Here is an 18,585-nt window from a genome sequence, read left to right on the forward strand (position 1 = left end):
ATTTATAATTGACAAATACATTGGTACAATTAAAAAGGATATTAATAAAATAAATAAAACAAAACTGAAAATTTCATTTTTCACGCAGTGCCTTCCTATGTAGTAACTGTTTTATCTTCTATGTGTCATATGACTCTCATTAAAAGTATATTAGCATATTTATGGCCACTTGGGGGCAGCAGAAACAAGCTGAGAACACAACACTGACATCAATTTTACAGCTGATGTGGCCAACATCTTAGCAACAGTTGTCTTTTTACACATTAAGCAGAAACAGAGCAGTGATAGTGTAACTGTCCAAAATTTCTGTTGTTGAAAACAGCTGTCTGCAGCATCTGGAAACAATGCTGATGAGAGAACACAGAGCTGAGAGGAAATGCAAAGTGGTCTTAAAATTCTCTGTAGCAACACCTTTCATGTACAAATAGTTATTTGGTAACCACAAAAAACGTGTTGATCTGTTGTATACGTCTCTGTCATCTCATCAGTTTTACTGTGTACACCGAGGTTATCGATTCCTTACCGTTCTGAATCCCAAACAGAAACAGGCCAGGTTGTTGAGGCTGGCTGGGCTGATTGATGCTCCCACTCACAGCCGTCTGAAAGAGCGTTCCTGGCTGTTGAACAGGGGAGGGGGTGGTCGTTTGAAGGTTCGTCACACCGTTCTGTGGAGCGAACATGGCTGACTGTGCCAGCTCTTGAGCCAGTCCCCCCTGCAGAGAGGCCATGTTGGACTGAGGCATGAAGAGGCCCACCGGCAACTCCTGCCGGCTGTTTGAGCTGCTGCCCAGCTGCATGGGCTGTTGCTCCTGAAACATGACTTGCTGTCGTGGATGGGTGGGGTTCCCCAAGGCCATTGGTTCAGAGCGATCCTGCTGGTTTACCGTTACCAGATTGGATTGTGAAAAGAGCAGAGAGGAGTTTTGGGGCTCTTGAGAAACCAGACTGCTGCTGGTCAGAGGTGGCATCTGGCCCTGGCTGTTGAACATAAGGCTGGAGGCCTGGTCTGGGGTGGACAGAGTGTTATTGCAGAACAGGAGGCCAGTCTGCTGCTGCTGCTGGCCTGGAGAGAGTGTGTTTGCAGGTGGATGTGGGGAGATGTTCTGGAATAAGGGAGCTTGCTGGGTTGGCTGGGTGTGGGTCTGAGGCTGGGAGGGCGACTGCTGCTCCATGGGACTCCTCTGCTGGATGGGGGAGAGCTGGGTCTGAGCCTGAAATACTGATTGTGGTTCAGGTGCAGGGGACTGTAGGGCACTGAGGAAGACCAGCTGCTGCTGCTTCTGTTGCTGCTGCTGTTGTTGTTGTTGAGAATTGCTGGTTGTGAGCTGAGTGGGCAGGGAGGATTGGGGGAGGAAAAGTCCAGGGGTTGCGGGCTGTTGCTCTGAAGACTGTAGTACTGTCATGGTGTTTTGAAAGAGAGCGGCCTGGACCTGCTCCTGAGAAGCCTTCTGAAATAGAGCCCCCTGTGGATCTTGTGTTTCAGCCAGAGAGCTGGGGTTGTGGAACATGGGTGGTGAAGGGTGAGAGGGTGTTTGCTGGAGGAAGTTGGTCTGAATAGAAAGTAGGTCGTTTGCCTGTTGAAAGAGAGCTGCTTGTTGCTGCTGCTGCTGCTGCTGCTGCTGCTGCTGCTGCTGTTGCTGCTGCTGCTGCTGCTGCTGTTGCGGGTGCTGGAAGAGAGATCCCGGGTTTGGCACCACTCCTTGTGATGAGCCCTGCTGTTCTGAGTTCTTGCCCTGGGTGGCATCCTGAAACATGCCACACTGCATCTGAATCTGTGACTGATACAGATGCTGCTGTAAATTCTCCAGCACCTGTTGCTGCTGCTGCATTTGTTGCTGTTGTTGCTGCTGGATTTGCTGTTTTTGGATCTGTTGTTGGTGCTGCATGTGCTGCTGCTGCTGCTGTTTGGCCATGGAGTTGTCAGACTGAAGAGGTAAGTTACAGAACCCTTTGGCTTTAAGTTGTCTCACTGCCTCCTCAAGCTGGGCCACCTCATCTAGAGGGAACAGTGGCAGCTGCTGCTGTTGCTGCTGCTGTTGCTGCTGCTGCTGCTGCTGGGGTGTAGGTTCTCCACACAGCCTCCCCACAACTCCAGAGCCACTGCCTGGTCTCTCCTGGCCGCGGCCCTCTCTGGGCTCCAGGAGGAATTGCTGGGAGCCTTGCTGGAGCAGGGAGTCTGGAGGCACAGGAAATGAGCTGGTGGGAGCAATGTCCTGCTTCTGGATGGTGCTCAGGGACTCAGTGTTGGTAAAAACAGAAGCCTGACCTTTGTCAGGGTCACCTGCAGCCTGAGACAGGTTGTTGGAGAAGGGTTTGTTTTTATTTAGATGTCCTGCAGCCATGTCTGGATTCTGCTGGGCTTGACACAGGTCACCAGTCTGCTGACAACACAAAACAGAGGGTAAAAGGTGTGTTTTGTCTTAGAGTACACATCACTATGACATTTTAAACCTATATCCACAAGAACAATTCTCTTAAGGATATGTATGAAGGTAAATTCATTTTTTTGAAAGTGTAATTTGAAATATCTAATCACATCCAAAACAGTTCAATTGTTTTCACTATGTAAAGGTTGAGGCCTTTATTCAGGCAACAGATCAATACATCACCTTATAAACACCAGAAGATTGGAGGTTGCTGGTCACTTCCATCGGAGTGATGTCTTCTCTTTTCACTAAAGGCAACATGGAGGGCATCAAAGCACTATCCAGAACTGTGGGAGCAAGAGCAGGGAACATATTAATATATTGAATTACATATTAAAACTTATTGTCAAAATGTTTTTAATGAAAAATGTCTCTGTTGCTGTGAGCTAAAAAAGTGAAATAGTGTCGACACTGTACAGTTTACATTCAGTGCAGTATATAAGGAGTAAACAGCTTTAGATGCAAATAAATTCTGATGGGCGACTCCAAAACTCCATCCCTTTGTATACATATGCTTCTTCTGAAATACACACTACTGAAGTAAACAACCGTGATTGTGTATATGAGTTAACAAAGTGAAAAATAACCTTTAACTTGTTCATCAAAAGTACAAGTCTTCACTGGAGAAGGCATCTCTTTCTTCACAGGAACATCATGTTGTGCTGGAAGAGCAAATGTAAACAGATTTCCTTGAGTCAACAATAAAGGAAAATCTATGTAAACCTTCATAAATATAATATATAATATTTCATCACACTCTTGTCATTAAGCAAGATGTAAATAATGACCTTGTAATCAGGTTATATTCTATTTAACAAAGTCAATTGACTGATGAATAAAGAGAAACGTATATGTACTGTAGATGAAGTGAAATGGAAATGAAACAAACCTGGATCTGGAGTGTAAGTAAAAGGCTGAACGTCGTGAGATCTCCCAGCATTTGTCACCACATAGACTCCTACGTACACTGCAGAGGTGACGGCTTGATTCTGGTAGGGAGGAACCTTCACTATCAAGTGATTCTTGATAAGCAAAAAAAAAAAATAAAGTCAGCAACATGAACAGTTTCAACAGTACAACAGCAGTAGGTCTATGTGCATGTATCTAATCTGAGTCAAAGGGGGAGTAGATTAGAAAACATTGAATGAATATACAATAACAATGAGTTTCTGAGCAGGTCATCACTATGATAATGGATCATGTTCTAACAGCACATCACGAGCATGGAGATGAAGAGACGTTTGTTCTCGTATTCGTCGAAACTAGAGGTAGCAAAGGAATGAGCTATCAACAGTGATCAATGGTGCAGGATTTTAAAAACACGGAAAATGAGATATTTGAGTACGTATAGTTGTGTATAATGTATGCCCCCCCACAAATCCAGTGTGCCTCCAATAAAAACAAAAGATTTATATCAATTCATCTACTCCTGAGCATTTTGTTCTCAAGGGCAAAGGTTTAAAACTGGACTGCTGAGACATTCAAGTCCACACTGAGTGTGTAATTAGGTCAGAACACAATGAGACTACTCAAACCTTTCAACCAGCAGCTATTTAAGGTGATTACATGATTACAAGGCCCATACAAATCTGAAATGGCTGCTTCTATCTACTTAGCTCTTTAGGAAATAGCATTAATCATTTGGTACAAAAACAATCAGATTTTACCTGGTGAAACAGCTCCATGTCAATTTCAGCCTCAGCCTTCCACGAGCTCTCATCTGAAAGGAAGAACAAGTTTCAGGTTGACCAGGGACACAAACACAAAATTAAGAATGGAAGAACCTAAAAATATCCATGGATAAAAAGCATTCAAGACTCTCACCTGAAACATTCTCCTGAAATATGACTTTGGTGTCTTTGAGAAAGTTTTTGCCGATGATGAAGACTTCTTCTCCGCCCCTCACTGAACAACTGTGCAGTGATTTTTTCAAGATCTCAGGCACCCCTGCAGGCTGGGCTGTAAACCGAGCAAATACAGAGTTGGTTGAATCGAAAAAGGGGAGAGAGAACCAAGATCTTTATGTGACTTTATGTGTCGGCTATCAATGCTACTTTTTTCTTTAAGCACCAGATCAATTTTAAATGCTTATCACAGGTTTTAATGTGATTATGCATCCAAACGTTTACAGATTAACAGTACACCATGTTCTTTTTTGATTGAGCAGATGTCTATTTGTCAACTGTGGAAGGTACAGTCACAAAACGTGATGTTAGGTATGTAGCTATGTTTAAAATGAACTCCATGTTCAAAGATGGGTGTGGTCGACAGGCGTGTGAACTCATCACACAATGGTATCTAGTTTCAAAGTTTTACCTTATGTTTAATATTCAAATTTAACGCAGATAGATTCATAGATTTTCTCTGATTCTGGTGTTTAGTTGAAGCTTTTTGAGGTTTCACAGCGATTCTAAAGGATTTTGCTGAACTCTCTCTCATCAGTGCAAATATGTATGAAGTATTGAGTCTGTCATCAACAGAACTTTTAAAATGCTGAAGAGATTTTCTTGGACCATGGATTCTGCAAAGATGTTTCCTTTTTCTGGATTTAAATGACTAAAACCAAAAATGTTCCCTAACCTTTGATGAATTTATTATTTGTTACTTATGAAGCAAACAATACCAGCACTGCAGTTTGAGACCTTTGCTTCACCCGGCGTATATGGTCAAAAGCAATTTTTAAAATAAATGATTATTGATATTTTTCAAAATGGTCAAAAGAGCTTTGTATATGCTGATCACAGACTGTATACAAAGTTCTTTATATACGGTCTATGATCCTGAAACTCAAATATCTTTTCCTCTGATACATTTCACCAACTCTTTTCAGTTCTCTGCAGCAACACTCACACACGCTAAGGGGATTACTTTTTTGGGGGGGGTTTTGTGGAAAGATATTTCTCTGGCTAGCAAGCTGGCTCCGTGTAAACAATAGAAGTCCACACACCTCTATTGTTTTGTCCTTTCCTTCTCTTTCTCCCCTGTCTCTCCCAAATCCATTTACACAAAAACTTTCTTATGGCCCAAAGCGTCTTTCCTGTTTATGAAACCAACCACACCCTCATACTGTACGTATTATTAAATAACACCTGAGTCTGAAGGAATCTTTACACATTGTCTCCGAATGCGAACATCAAGAGACAACAAAGTTTTTCTGACCCCGGGCAACACTAAACTTTAGAAACAGGGCCTCTCCTGTTAAAAGAGAAGAAAATGGCTCAGTTTACAGAATAAATTGTGATTGTTAAGTAAGTAGGCCTAGTTCGGTTTGTTTAACCCTAAGATTTGTTTCATTAAGAGAAATAAAACATCAGAATTTGTCCAAAAACAAACTAAGCTTATTTCTTGGTGATTGAAACAATGTATCAATTCATGTAATAACTGTTACCACAGATATAAATACAAGGAGAAGGCTGACATACTACACAAGATTGGAGATGAGGGAGTCTGGAGTGTGAGCATTGATCCATCTGAACGGGGGATGTTGACCCGAAACACCAGGCGGGCGCGTGTGCTCTTCTTCTTGGACCCAGCGACGCCAATACGAGCCTCGACATCAGCGTTACGGAGCTTTAAGATCCCGACACAGTCCACCCTGCACAGAGAAGCAACGTAAAACAACTTTATTTGCCAAAATCACTTTACACACTGCATCTTACTATGTGTCATCATAGCTGCTTTCAGACAAGCACTGAACTCCAGATACTCTCCTGAAATTATCCTGAAATTATATTATGGCTGTACATGAGAACGCCAATGTTCGAGTCAGTTCCTCTGGACACATGGGCTCTCTCGGACATTCTCCAGAGCTTTTACCAAGGGTAACAGGAAAAAGACTCCCGAGAGAGCCCATGTGAGGAAACGGCAGGATATTGTCCAGAATATTCACCACAAGTGATTGAGAGTGTTGATGAAATTTCTAACACATGACAGATGCAAAATAAAGAAAAAACACAACAAATAGATCAGAATGAAAAAGAAATGCACATAGAAAACACTGACGAAGATGCCAACTTGGAAAGACAATCGGATCAGAGAGCTTAAGACGATAAGGGCCGATGACAGTGTCCATGTGCTGTAAAAGAAATTATATGTTATATGCTCTACTTCTGTTGTTGTAAATGTGTCTGACCTGAACATTTTCCTGTCTGGAATTCATGTTAATGTCTGAAAACGGTTTATGTTAACTGGGGATAAAAAAAATGTTGATATATTGACAGTACCTACTTTACAGCTCACAGGAGTCCATGCACATTTAATTAAGTAAATGACAAATCTGTGAAGTACAACTGTGAAGTATAACTGTGAAGTATAACTGTGCACATGCAGTTAAAGCAACACTTGCATTGCCTTTGTTTTATGTGGTTTAACATAAATTATCACACAATCTGGCCAATCTCTTTCTCAAGAACAGTACATACGCTAGTGTCATGTTGGTGCTTGGATCAAGGGACACCTCAATGACAGTTGTGCCGTCAATGTCCACCTCCTTGCAGGCTGTAGTGTTGCGGCCAGTCACCCTGCACGCTTGGTAAAACCCATGAGGCTTCACACGCCCGGTATCGTTGCCCACAAACACTTGTAAAATAACTGGCTCGTTCACACCCTCCAGCTGTGAAAGTGAAAAAAGACAAGGGATTAAAAATGCATCGACTATATGAGAAGGTCTGGATCTGATATGTTACTTAAAAACAAGAAATGTATCCGCAATTTTTCAAAATAAGTCTGATAAGGATAAGATCATTTTCAACATCCTTTCCTATTGCAGCTATGATCTTGTTCCTGTGTCTCTTCACCTTTCCCTTGTTTTGCAGATGTTAACTAAGTGTATTTCCCTACCTCCAGCAGATGCCCTAATGGGCTTTAAAGCATCTTCTCATTTACCAGTCAAACCTTTCGTGTTCTGCCCATTTACAACACCTTCCTCTATGAGTCGTAGCATGTTTATAAGCCCAGCTTGATTCCACTTTATTGTGCAATCAACAGCTCTGCCCTGACTGTAGCCAGAAACTGGGATAGCACAATTCACACTTTGCTTTGTCCAGATTCATTTTTTCCAGATTCATCTCAAAATCACCTACTGGACCAGCATGAGTTACAAACTGGCTAAATTAATGATCATCCTTTATGATCCTGAGGTTACTGCACAGAGGTATCATCACTTCATCTCTCAGTTCCACCTCTACAGAGGCACAGTGGTATTTTAGAAAGATGAAGTTTCCTGTATATCCAACTTGCAGATTTCTGTATTTAAATGATTCATTGTGAAACTGTTTTGGTAAGAGCCTTAACATGCTGGGGCTCTTCAAATCCAGTCTAAACCTTTCTGCCACAACAATGTCACAATAACACTTAGAAGCACAAACCTACGGTGGCCCTGAGAGATCAATGCACTTCAATTTAAGAAAATGTCCAAATAGAAAAAACATGCAAATGGAGAAAATAGCTTAATCAATTTGACAACACATACACAGCAAATAAAACCCCTGAAATTACTCAAACCACAACCAAATATATACCAAAGTGAGTACCTGGTCGTGTTGTGAGTATTTGCAGTGCATTCTTTATTCGCCACACATGTCAAACTGATGAAGATGTTTTCTCCATTTACAAGTGTGTCTATTTGCATGTAGCTCTCAGGGCCACTGTAACAAACACAATATGATACAAAATGCTAACCACTAAAAACATGATGAAAACATGACATTGCAAGTATAGCAAATCCTATATACGCATGTAAAAGCCTCTGAAAATAATCCATTCATTAACTCAACTTAATCAGAAAAGCTGAAACTCTGACTATAGAGTTCTTCACCTTTACAGTAGGGAAGCCTTGTTGCGTGCGGTCCTTCACTGACCCTCTGCTGCCTTCAGTCAGATAGCGGGCTCGGTGCTGAGTCTCAGGTTGGATGTGGATCTTCAGCTCCTTCCCCTCACTCTTCGGTGGGTATTGCATCGAAAGAGTCCCCCCTTTATGGTTAGCTGCCTGAGGATTGTCGGAGCTGCAACAAAGACCCATTTTAACAGAGACGTCAGAGATCACTTCTAATTCTGACATTTGTAACAGTCTACTGTAGTACATCTACTACATTGGCACAAATCTTTAGGTTCAGAGCCCAACTCGTCAAAAGGAAAGGCACAACATGACACTGTAAATAATACATATCTGTGTGTGTATATCTGGCTGAAATTTGTTCTGGGTGTGATGCTGGAAAATTGCTTTGTAGCTGCAACGGTGAAACGGCTTGCAAGTTGCCATGGTGCACTGAGCAATGCAGAGTTAAGAGGCCCTCCATCAACGAAGCATATTCTATCTGCAGCTCTTAAAGCATTCAGAGTTATCTGTTTATTTAATCTGCTCTGCTTATCCTAGGTCTTTGAGAGGGGCTCTGTGATTCACTGTGGCTGACCATTGTTTGTACTTCAGTATCCTGCCCCTCCCTCCCCTCTGATCTGGCCGCTCCTCTTCGGTCCAAGTGTGGTGGGAAATCCAGAGCCAGTGTAGTTTGTTAATTTCCATCTGTTGATGTGTGTGTGTGTGTGTGTGTGTGTGTGTCTGTGTGGCCTTTAATAATAACCTATTCTGACAATCAGGATAAGTGCTGTGTGAGACTATCCAGGGGGAAAGTGAAGACAGTATCTATTTAAGAGCCTAATGCTACAACTACCAATGTCAGAACGACATGAGATTTAGAGGGACATGACTTGGACACTTTGACATAGACTGTATGTAAAGATGGACAACATGATAATCACCTAGTGGCTGGTTGCAGTATAGGTCGTAAACCCCGCTGCTTCCATGTTAGTTGAAGGGACATGGGCCAGAAGTCATTTTAGGTGATGTTTGTTGAAGCATTCATTTCTCTTTCTTTCATTAGTTGCTAAAAAACAGGGTGAGGCTGACTTGCCATTGGTCGAGAGTGTGTATCAGTGGGACTTTGATGCTGCAGCTCCATCTCTTTGCTGACTCTGGTTCCAAATGACATCATAGTGTGTGATGGCTGTGATCGTATCCCTGATATTTTGGTTTAATTTCTGGATAGTGGGAGCAAGCTATGTCACGTTGTCCATTTTTATATACAGTCTATGGGCGTTAAAAAATCAAACAGATGAAGTCTTTCAAACTACATACAAATAAAGTTCACACAAACCTTCCTTTTGATGCTGTCTTGTTGTCAGGTCCTAACTGTGACAGGACAAAGTGCGGGCCTTTAGCACTGTCTGCATCAAACACGTCCATGCTGGCTTCCCCTGCAGGCACAGCCTTCGGACCAGGCCTCTGTCGAGGGGTACGTTTACGGGACTTTCTTGGTACCTCTGTGTTGTCATTGTAGGAAACACTACTCATGATACTAAAGTTGGAGAGAGAGTCATCCATCCAGATGCTGTTACTCTGCTCTGAGTCCAGGGAGGCTTCATTCTGGCAGGACATGCGGCTGTCATCAAACAAGTCTTGCGGAGGGGGAGAGATGTTCAGTACGGTGCGGCGCTTAGACGGGGTCATCTGGTGATGTGACTGGGCCTCCTGGGATGTTGCACCTCTTCCAGCTCCCAGTTCACTGCTCCCCCTACAGTTACCGCCACCACTGCCGTTGCCATTCCCGTTCTCTGCTCCGACAACCTCCGGTACCACACGGCTATTCCTGGCATCTTCCTGGTCAACATTGTTGCTGTGGACTGGGTTCTGGTCACTGGCTGAAGAGCTGGAATGTATGGTGGAGCTGGAAGAGGTGGAAAAAGCACTGCGGGGGCCTTCCATGGACATGGCATCTACAGTGCAAATGATTAGACAGTGAATAAAGGCATCTCAACCTGTGTTGGCTAGCAGTCCCATTTAAGCAGCAAAATGTGTTCATGATTGTTTATTTTTTGCTTTTGTTTAGTATTTTTTACACATCCAATTAAATTTTCCCTTTTCTGTTTTTATAGGATCTTATATATATGTGTCTGTGGACAGTGTGTGAATAATAGTATTGTTATAAATTAAAAAGGGGCAAAAGAAGAGATGAGAGGTGAGCAGCCCCCCTAATTAAAAAACTGAAGAGTAAAAATGCTTGTGAGTAGATTAACAACTAAAAAAATCTAACAACTGAATGAATTTATCATTATTATTAGCATTTTGTTCATGTTCAACTGAATGAAAAATGAGCCAAAATGGTAAGATGGAGAGGAAGTTCAAAATGTTCATGTGCACAATAAGATGCATGCCAATTATTGGAGCTTTGTTTTGTTTTATTTTGTTTATTTCTTTTTTTGCTACATAAGTTCTTTTCGTTGGGACTGAACGTAGCCACAGAGACAAAATAAACAAGCTTCTGACCTATGAAGCAGAGAACTGCAGACCATTTTATATGCAGACACTCCCTGCTTCAGAGGGAACTTCCTGGAATATAAAAATGAGACAGCGAATGAGCAATAAGAGCTGAACAGTAAAAAATTTAATCAGTGAAAAAAAATATCAATAACACAGGGTATTTTTTTTTTCTTTGTCAAAAAGGTGCTGCTCCAGCATGCTGACATACACTGTAATTTCAAAAGCATTCAAATAGTTATGGTGAACTAGATGAAGAGCAGGGAAAGGTGTGGTTAAGTTGTAGATCGTAATAAAAAAAGGAGTTAGACTTCTGTTGACATTCTGGATTGTTTGGTGACTCATTAGTTTGCAAAACACACATTCGGGAAGAAAAACAAGCACATACAATGCATATGGAGGTAGTGTCATTTTTAGCAAGTGTCACGACACAAAGACATATATGATCACATATCATGGCAACCACAAAATATGGACAAGTAATAGAAAATGCTCCATCCTGTCTGACTGTCCCGGTCTTATCTGCCATTTACTCTAAAAACATTCAAGCTCTCAGTGAGAAAACAGGCTATATAAATTATATACATTAATAAATATTACAGTCCATTATTGATTCATTGGGCCGACATTCTTTTTTTTCAGGGTGTAGGACGGAGGCATATTTTTCCTTTCTTCTTGTACTTCTTGTACTTAATGGCAAATTGCATCCTGTTTACTGTTGTATTTGTGGCTGTATAAACCTGATAGTGTGACCTGTGGCTATAAAAAAACACACTACAACAGCAACCTCACCTGACTGCGTCATGTGTATATTATTATTATTATTATTAGTTTATTTTACACTGAAGTATATACCTGGCCCCAGGTTTGCTGTGTGGCAACATGATAGATTGATTCAGGAATACCGAAAACTATTAAAAGGTCTTAAAATTTGATTTCAACACAGTTTCTTTTATTTAAATAGTATCCTACCACATGCCAAGTTGCTATCAATCAGTTGATGCACAGTAAACATGGAGTTTCTGAGCCCAGAGTCAGTTTTCCAATTTGCTCAGTTGTGTAATCTAGCCTCTGTTGTACCACTGCCCATTATTCATCATATTCTGCCTTTAATTATTTATCAAAGTCGCCTCTCCAGGGAATGTTTTGAATTTGACTACAACAATGCACAATAGCAACATATTAAAGAGCTAAAGAAAAAAAAAGATGAGTATTAGAGTCATTAGCATTGTTGTACACCCGTCTATGTGGGTGTATACTATTATTACACAACTGAGTTTGGACCAGGTTTTTGTTGATCAATCACACAATCGCTTTCTGCTGCCTAAAGACACTTGCATTGTACATGGTCCCACTTGCCTCCACTTTTTGCTGGGTGTGGGATGGTTTTCTTTATCTTATTTCTGGAATATTGTGTCTCTTTAGCAATTTCATTTTCCACTATGAACAATATAGCTCCAAATTGGAAGTGCAAAATACATAACACAGCCACTCAAAACTTCAAACTTATCTAAACAAAAGTGACAAAACAGTTTAAACAACCAACTACTTTGTGCTGAGCATGCAAAACTCATATAAGCTGGGCTCTTGCATCATTATGTGTACTGTGTTCAGTTTAAACCATCAATTACTCTTACATTGCATGCATGCCGTCGATAATGCAACACTTAAAAGAACTGGAAAATTCACAGAGGGCTCTAATAACTGTGAACCCATTGCACGTGATCAACATTTCAAAACTGCAATGCTGCAAGAGACTACAACATATAGTAGATCACAACAATCTTTTCAACCAAATATTTCAGTGTCTAGGCAGGTACATATAGCAGACAAGTTCTGTTGATTCCACTCCAATTACATAACCTCCTTCTCACATGTTTTTTAAATTTTTATTTGGACCCACACGTGAGGATCACAGAGTAAGAAGCGGGTAGTCTGACTGGCTTTCCCGTCGTATGCAGGTGTTTGTTTGCCTACAGGTACACAGTGTTTTGGGGTCGGGCGTGATCAGTCCTGCTTGCAGACAAGAATAAGAAAAAGAGGAGCAGGTTCCTACCTGATGCTAGAGAAGCAGAAGGAGGAGGCCCTGCCTCTCCGCCACTCTTTTGACTCATGACTTTTAGGTTCTGCTGAGTGGAGGAAGGCAACTGCAGCTCTCTGGGTAGAAGGTCATACACTGATTCTATGGAGAGAGGGAGAACAGAAAGAAGTTATATTAATGTGATATTTAGTAAAATGAAAATTGATGAAAATGAAAATGTTATCGTGTCAATTTCATTACAAATTGCTGAGATGAAACGTGATAACTAACATGGCTTGTTACTTTTAATAATAATTTCTCTATGAAATTCAGTTTAACACTGATGCAGTAGATGACTGTATGACAACCACAACTCTTGCACAATTACAAGAACATACCAGTGACCTGATCTGGCAACAAATCTGATAAATGAAAAAGAAACACGACAGAGCTATTACTCTGGGAACAATGCGTAATAATAGTAGCATCAGTTCAGATGCCAAATGGGCTTCCACAACACTACTGCCAAACTCTGTATCCAACTGCCAGTATGCAACAATCACTCCACGCAATTGTGGGTTGTCACCAGTATTGACTTAAGTAAACAAAAGCCCAAAGCACAATTAACTTGATATGTGAGTGGGAAGAAATGTCAAGTGAACTAATCAGTAGCAGGACCAGGGACAACATCTTTTTTTTTGCCCATTTTCAGTCAGGGTTTTATGTTCATTATGTTATCAGTGGCAATGATAACACTCCCCAAAACCGTAAAACAGATTTCTGCTTGATGGCTTGTGAGTAGAGCTGCAACTAATAAAATCAGGTAAAATGAATTGATCATTTCTAAAATTAATGAGCAATTATTTTGATAATAGATACATTATTTAAAATAGTTTTTGTCTTTGTATGATGGCCCTGCAGTATGCTGGCGACCTGCGAGTGTAACCAGCCTACATCGTCAGCTGAGATTGGGAAAGGAAAGCAGAATGGATAGATGGATGGATGGATGGATGGATGGAAGGATGGATGGATGATGGATGGATGATGGATGATGGATGGATGGTAAGGAATTTTTTTCTTTTAGTTTCTCTTAATTTTATATAATTGTAAATTAAGCATATCTGGGCTTTTGACAGTTGCTCGGATAAGACAAAGCATTTGATGACCTCAATTTCATTTCAGGACTCGGAGACAATGTGATGAACATTGTATTAATTTACCTTATGTATTTATTATGTTTTCAAAGTAAAACCAAATGATTACCTGATCAATCAAACACTAATTCCACCCCTATATATGATGTTTTTGTATACCTGAGCAAATATAATATCTTTGAGACTGAAGTAAAACTATATCAAATTTAACATCCACTGTCCCATGATAGCCATCTCTCAATATTATCAATATGATTAATGATAAAACACTGGTGCTAGATATACACCGTGCGGAAGAACAAACCAGATGGGGACTAATGAGGTCGAAAGCTGCAGCACACCAAATAAACAGCCGATCCCATTACAAACAGGCAGCAGGGTCGTACAAAGCCTTTTTCTCTCCTCTCTGTGCCTCCCTCAGGGCCGACAGGACACGGAGAGGGGAGAAAGCCTTGGGTCAACAGCATGACAACACTTTTACTAGCAGCCTGATTCATCATCCAAATATTATGGTATGAACTTCGAGCGGCCATTACAGTCGCCTGACTCTCTTCTCTGCCAACTGCCAGCTTTAATTACTTGCAGCTGAGTCCCGGGGTTTGGTGTGTATATCAGATACTTAACCCTCCCATTGTTACCACTCACTGTGTACAATAGACAAACCTGGGACATACTGAAACCAGCCCATGCCTCTTCATTCCCAAAGCCCTCCAGTCTCTTACAGCTCGCTTTAGAAGAGCAGGGAATGCTGGTTCCCAGAAAGGGAGCTTAAATCTGGGCTCAGCAAACTCATATAACTCACACTGAACCACACATATACACACACAGGATTCTAGTGTGGTTTTGCTGGTCCTCCAAACAAAATCACAGACACACGTGCATGCATTCGCACGCAAACGCCCCCTTCACCACCGCCTCCACAAAAACACTTTCTCTGCCCCTGCATTTACACTTTGGCTCTTCAGTCTTCTCAGGGCTCACTGACTGACTGCACATGCAGCAACATGTGCTTGGAGCGCACAGCCTTTCCAGTAAACAGATTGCCAACCGCACAGACAGAAAATATGTACTCTTCTCTCAGAGCAGTGGGTCTTGAATCACTGACTGGCCTGTTCAAAGTGTTTCCACAGTCCCTTGACGTTTTTAAAAACTAAAAAATCTTATTTTGCTGCATATTTGTTTCCCCTTAAGCAGACAGAGTGTAATTTATTTACACGTGACAAAACACTATCCCTTTCACACGGGAGAAAATAAAAAAATAAAAAAATGACCAGTCCCATTAGATGGGAAATAAACTGTCCTGACTCACACACACCACGTGATGTTTTGATTTTATCTTCGGAGTGCACTAATGTTGTGCAGACCATCGAGGCAACCTTTAATTTTCAGTCCCATCTGTGATCATTGCAATAACAGATGAAACCTAACGGAAAACATTCAGGCCAACAGACGCCATGCTCACGTGGTCAGTGCTGATCAGATCACCTCTTGCTAATAATGCATTTTCATACATACATCAACCTCATTAGCAGTTTCACAAAGTTAGCTCAGTCCACTCACGTTAATTGTGAACAAAAGGATTAACTCTAAACCAGACAACCCAAGCTTCACATCAGAAATCCTGCATAAAGTTTGAAACTTCAGGAGCCAACAGAGACATATTTTATCTCCTCAGACTCCCAGCGTACCTTGGGATATGTTTATATGGTAAGTAGTGCAGACTAAAGGTGAAAAAAGAAAGCACTCACCATGTGAATGGCAGGACTTACACTCCCATTCATTTCCCTCACATTCCTGTTGCTTGCTCTTACTAGCCCTGGCACCTGGGGCGTGGCACTGGTTTTTTGGCTGAGTGACTGATTTAACTCCCCTTCTGTCCCCCTCCTCCACTTCACCACCCTCCCTCCCGCTCGCCGCCTTGTTTACTGTGCGCCCAGACCCTTTTCTGTACTTCAACTTGCCCAACAGGTTATTGTCGTGTGGAATCCTGTCAAGCAGAAATGAAGCAGGAGAATAAGCCCACTTCAGTTGAAACATTTCACGAGGTGGATTTATTGAAATAAGCAGAATACTGCTCGGCAAAAAACAACGGTGGAGGATGAGATTAGCTGCACCGTGTCCAAACATTTGGAGTTTAATCCAAGCATAAGAAGGAAAGAAAAACAGGGAGAAAGTGCCGGCACCTGCAGCAAACCATGTACAACAACCCTGAAATGTTTACAGCCAAGCCTACACGAAGGCTGCCAGGGACTCCATAGCAACTCAGATCAGGGGACAAGTCTTTTAGGCGTCTGCGTCTCTCGTGAGACAATGTGGAGAAAATGAGAGGATAAAACAGCATTATTTTCACACAACTGAAGAACTGAGCATTAACAGTGCAGGATGTTGCACGAACAACGCTTAGAGCACTGTGGAAACATATCTGAATATGTAAAATGTTTCAACTATTAACACTAATACAACAAATTATACCCTTTTATTACAAGTTTATCACTCATAATTAATTTACTTTAATGCATGTGTTATTCTAATATAAGAGTTAGTGTTTGATATAAAACAACTCTGGTTTAATATTTAAATTACAGACTAATATAATATGACCTACTTATAAAATTCAAGTTTTGTATCCGATTACAGAGCCTGTCAGTATTGTCACATGATTGCATCACACATGATGAGTCAATATGTTGAAAGAAAAGGCTTACAGTCCTTATTGCACAATAGCAACCATTATAAAGCCAGATATTATCACTGCACTTAACCAGTCATTACATTCAGGAAGGAGCATGGCACCGTCACTTTACGAGACAAACTGTTCACCTGATGAGAAGTGCCACAACAGATAAGATGTGTGGAACTACAGATGTTGCACTTGTGGGCTGCACCGGTACCTGCCAAATTATCCAGATTACATTAATGGTAATGCTCATAGAAGCAGGAATCTGTGGTTTATTGTTTCAATACAAAGGGGAAAAAAGTAAAAGTCAGTCAGGCTTTAGAACGGGATAATGCATTTGTTTGTGACACAGCAGGCTCAGGGTTTGTGGCATGTAGCTCTTTTCAGTCCAGCTAATCCCAAAGTGACCAGGAACGACCTCCAGGCATCAGTTTACATGACTTGCTTTCAACAAACACCCACTACAATCCTGACTTGACAAAACAGCCCACTGCGGCTGCTGTAAGGGCCAAACCACCCAGCTACAAGTCAGGTTTGGAAACAAAGTGGGTTGTTAGTCACATTGAATATAATAATATAATAATCCTCACAGAGTCAGCATTATAGAGCAGGGTATTTGGGCTGGTATACAACTAGGACATCATCTACCTTTAACTCTCTGGACTCAAAAACAAAAAGAAAAGAAAGAGTTAACTGAAAGTGTGACTTCGGACAGCAATGGAATCCAAACTATTTACAACACACACTGTCACGCACACATACACATACACTTATCATACACATTGACAAATACCCTGGAGTAAGGAATAAACTCCTGGTCACATTTCCAGGGAAGTCAGTCCTAACTGGTGACGAGAAATGAAGGACAGTTTTAACGTGAATCATCCACCACCAAAATTTACAACCTATTACAGTATAATAGAACTGTTCGACAAAACGTTTGATGTGCCAACACAGGCAATTCTCTCCTGCTCACAGGAAAGCCGCACTGAGGCAACAGGAAAAGGCTTTAGCAACACTGCACACACACTCGCCAGTGGTGAGACATCACCAAGCCGCCGTGTAACCAGTGTCTGATCCAGGAAAGGAATCATCAAGACTGGATTTATGAGTCAACCACAGTATGCAAAACAATGAATGAGTAGGTTAATAAGTTTTCATTTCCATGTCACACCTAACATTTGAGCCAACCAACAAGTATTTTGGGTTCTACACCATAAATGGCAAACCACCAAACACAAGTATGACTGCAATCCGTAGGCTCACCTGTTTTCCACCCACTGAGACAGCAACGTATTTATCCTCATCTGACTTGAAATACATTCAAACGAATTGCGTGTCATGTCAGATCGGTCGAACTAGACAGCCCTACATGTGAAGTTATGTAGCCCAAGTTAGCATTGAGACTAGAAACAGGGAAGGAGTTAGCCTGGATCTCTATGAAGATAAGCAATTATGTAGCCTTTATTGTATTTATTTTTAGTTCATACAAACCTCAGTGTAAAAAACGACAATTTGCTCTTTTAGTATTAGTTTTCAGTCATTATTTATTTATATATTTTATTAGTAGTATTATATATTTTATTACTGCCATTTCAATTTTTTGGCTAGTCTTTTCCTGTCTTCATGCTTAGCTAAGCTAACAAGCAGTTCACTGTAGTTGTTCACCATAGAGCGAATCAGCATACTTTTTCCAAAATTCAACAGTTCAACTGTTCCTTTAAACACAAAATCTTTTGAGTGTGTGATCCAAGATGAAAACTCAAATACTCTTTGTTAATACAATCACAGCGAACATAAAAACACTTAAAATTAGCTTGTGGCGTCAGAGTTTTGAACCTTGTGGACTGACTTCTGATTGAAGCTGCTGATAATAAACAGATAAAAGGGCTGAAACTGTGTCAGCCACTTGGAAGATATGTTTGAGTCTTGAGGCATCAGAGATTCACACTAGAACAATAAAGAGTAAGAATGTATGACTAGAAACCTAATGCCAA

The 18,585-nt window shown here is 41.2% G+C and overlaps 1 protein-coding gene across 2 annotated transcripts in view; it reads right to left on the reverse strand.

Moving 5' to 3' along the window:
• nfat5b (nuclear factor of activated T cells 5b) overlaps positions 1–18,585 on the reverse strand; it is a 32,357-nt gene that overhangs the window by 5,053 nt on the left and 8,719 nt on the right. The window contains exons 1-12 of one of the 2 annotated variants that reach the window (XM_020098914.2): positions 12,794–12,871; positions 10,747–10,809; positions 9,578–10,196; positions 8,242–8,428; positions 6,848–7,038; positions 5,849–6,021; positions 4,251–4,385; positions 4,094–4,146; positions 3,316–3,448; positions 3,014–3,088; positions 2,610–2,713; positions 524–2,378 (exon numbers count right to left, since the gene is read on the reverse strand). In XM_020098914.2, coding sequence (XP_019954473.2) covers positions 524–2,378; positions 2,610–2,713; positions 3,014–3,088; positions 3,316–3,448; positions 4,094–4,146; positions 4,251–4,385; positions 5,849–6,021; positions 6,848–7,038; positions 8,242–8,428; positions 9,578–10,191 — 3,520 coding nt within the window. In that variant the 5' untranslated portion in view covers positions 10,192–10,196; positions 10,747–10,809; positions 12,794–12,871. Of the gene's footprint in view, positions 1–523; positions 2,379–2,609; positions 2,714–3,013; positions 3,089–3,315; positions 3,449–4,093; positions 4,147–4,250; positions 4,386–5,848; positions 6,022–6,847; positions 7,039–8,241; positions 8,429–9,577; positions 10,197–10,746; positions 10,810–12,793; positions 12,920–18,585 lie in introns of those variants that run through there. The other variant, XM_020098913.2, reaches the window with a different exon arrangement.

Source organism: Paralichthys olivaceus, chromosome 1 (assembly GCF_024713975.1).
Source record: "Paralichthys olivaceus isolate ysfri-2021 chromosome 1, ASM2471397v2, whole genome shotgun sequence".
NCBI lineage: Eukaryota > Metazoa > Chordata > Actinopteri > Pleuronectiformes > Paralichthyidae > Paralichthys > Paralichthys olivaceus.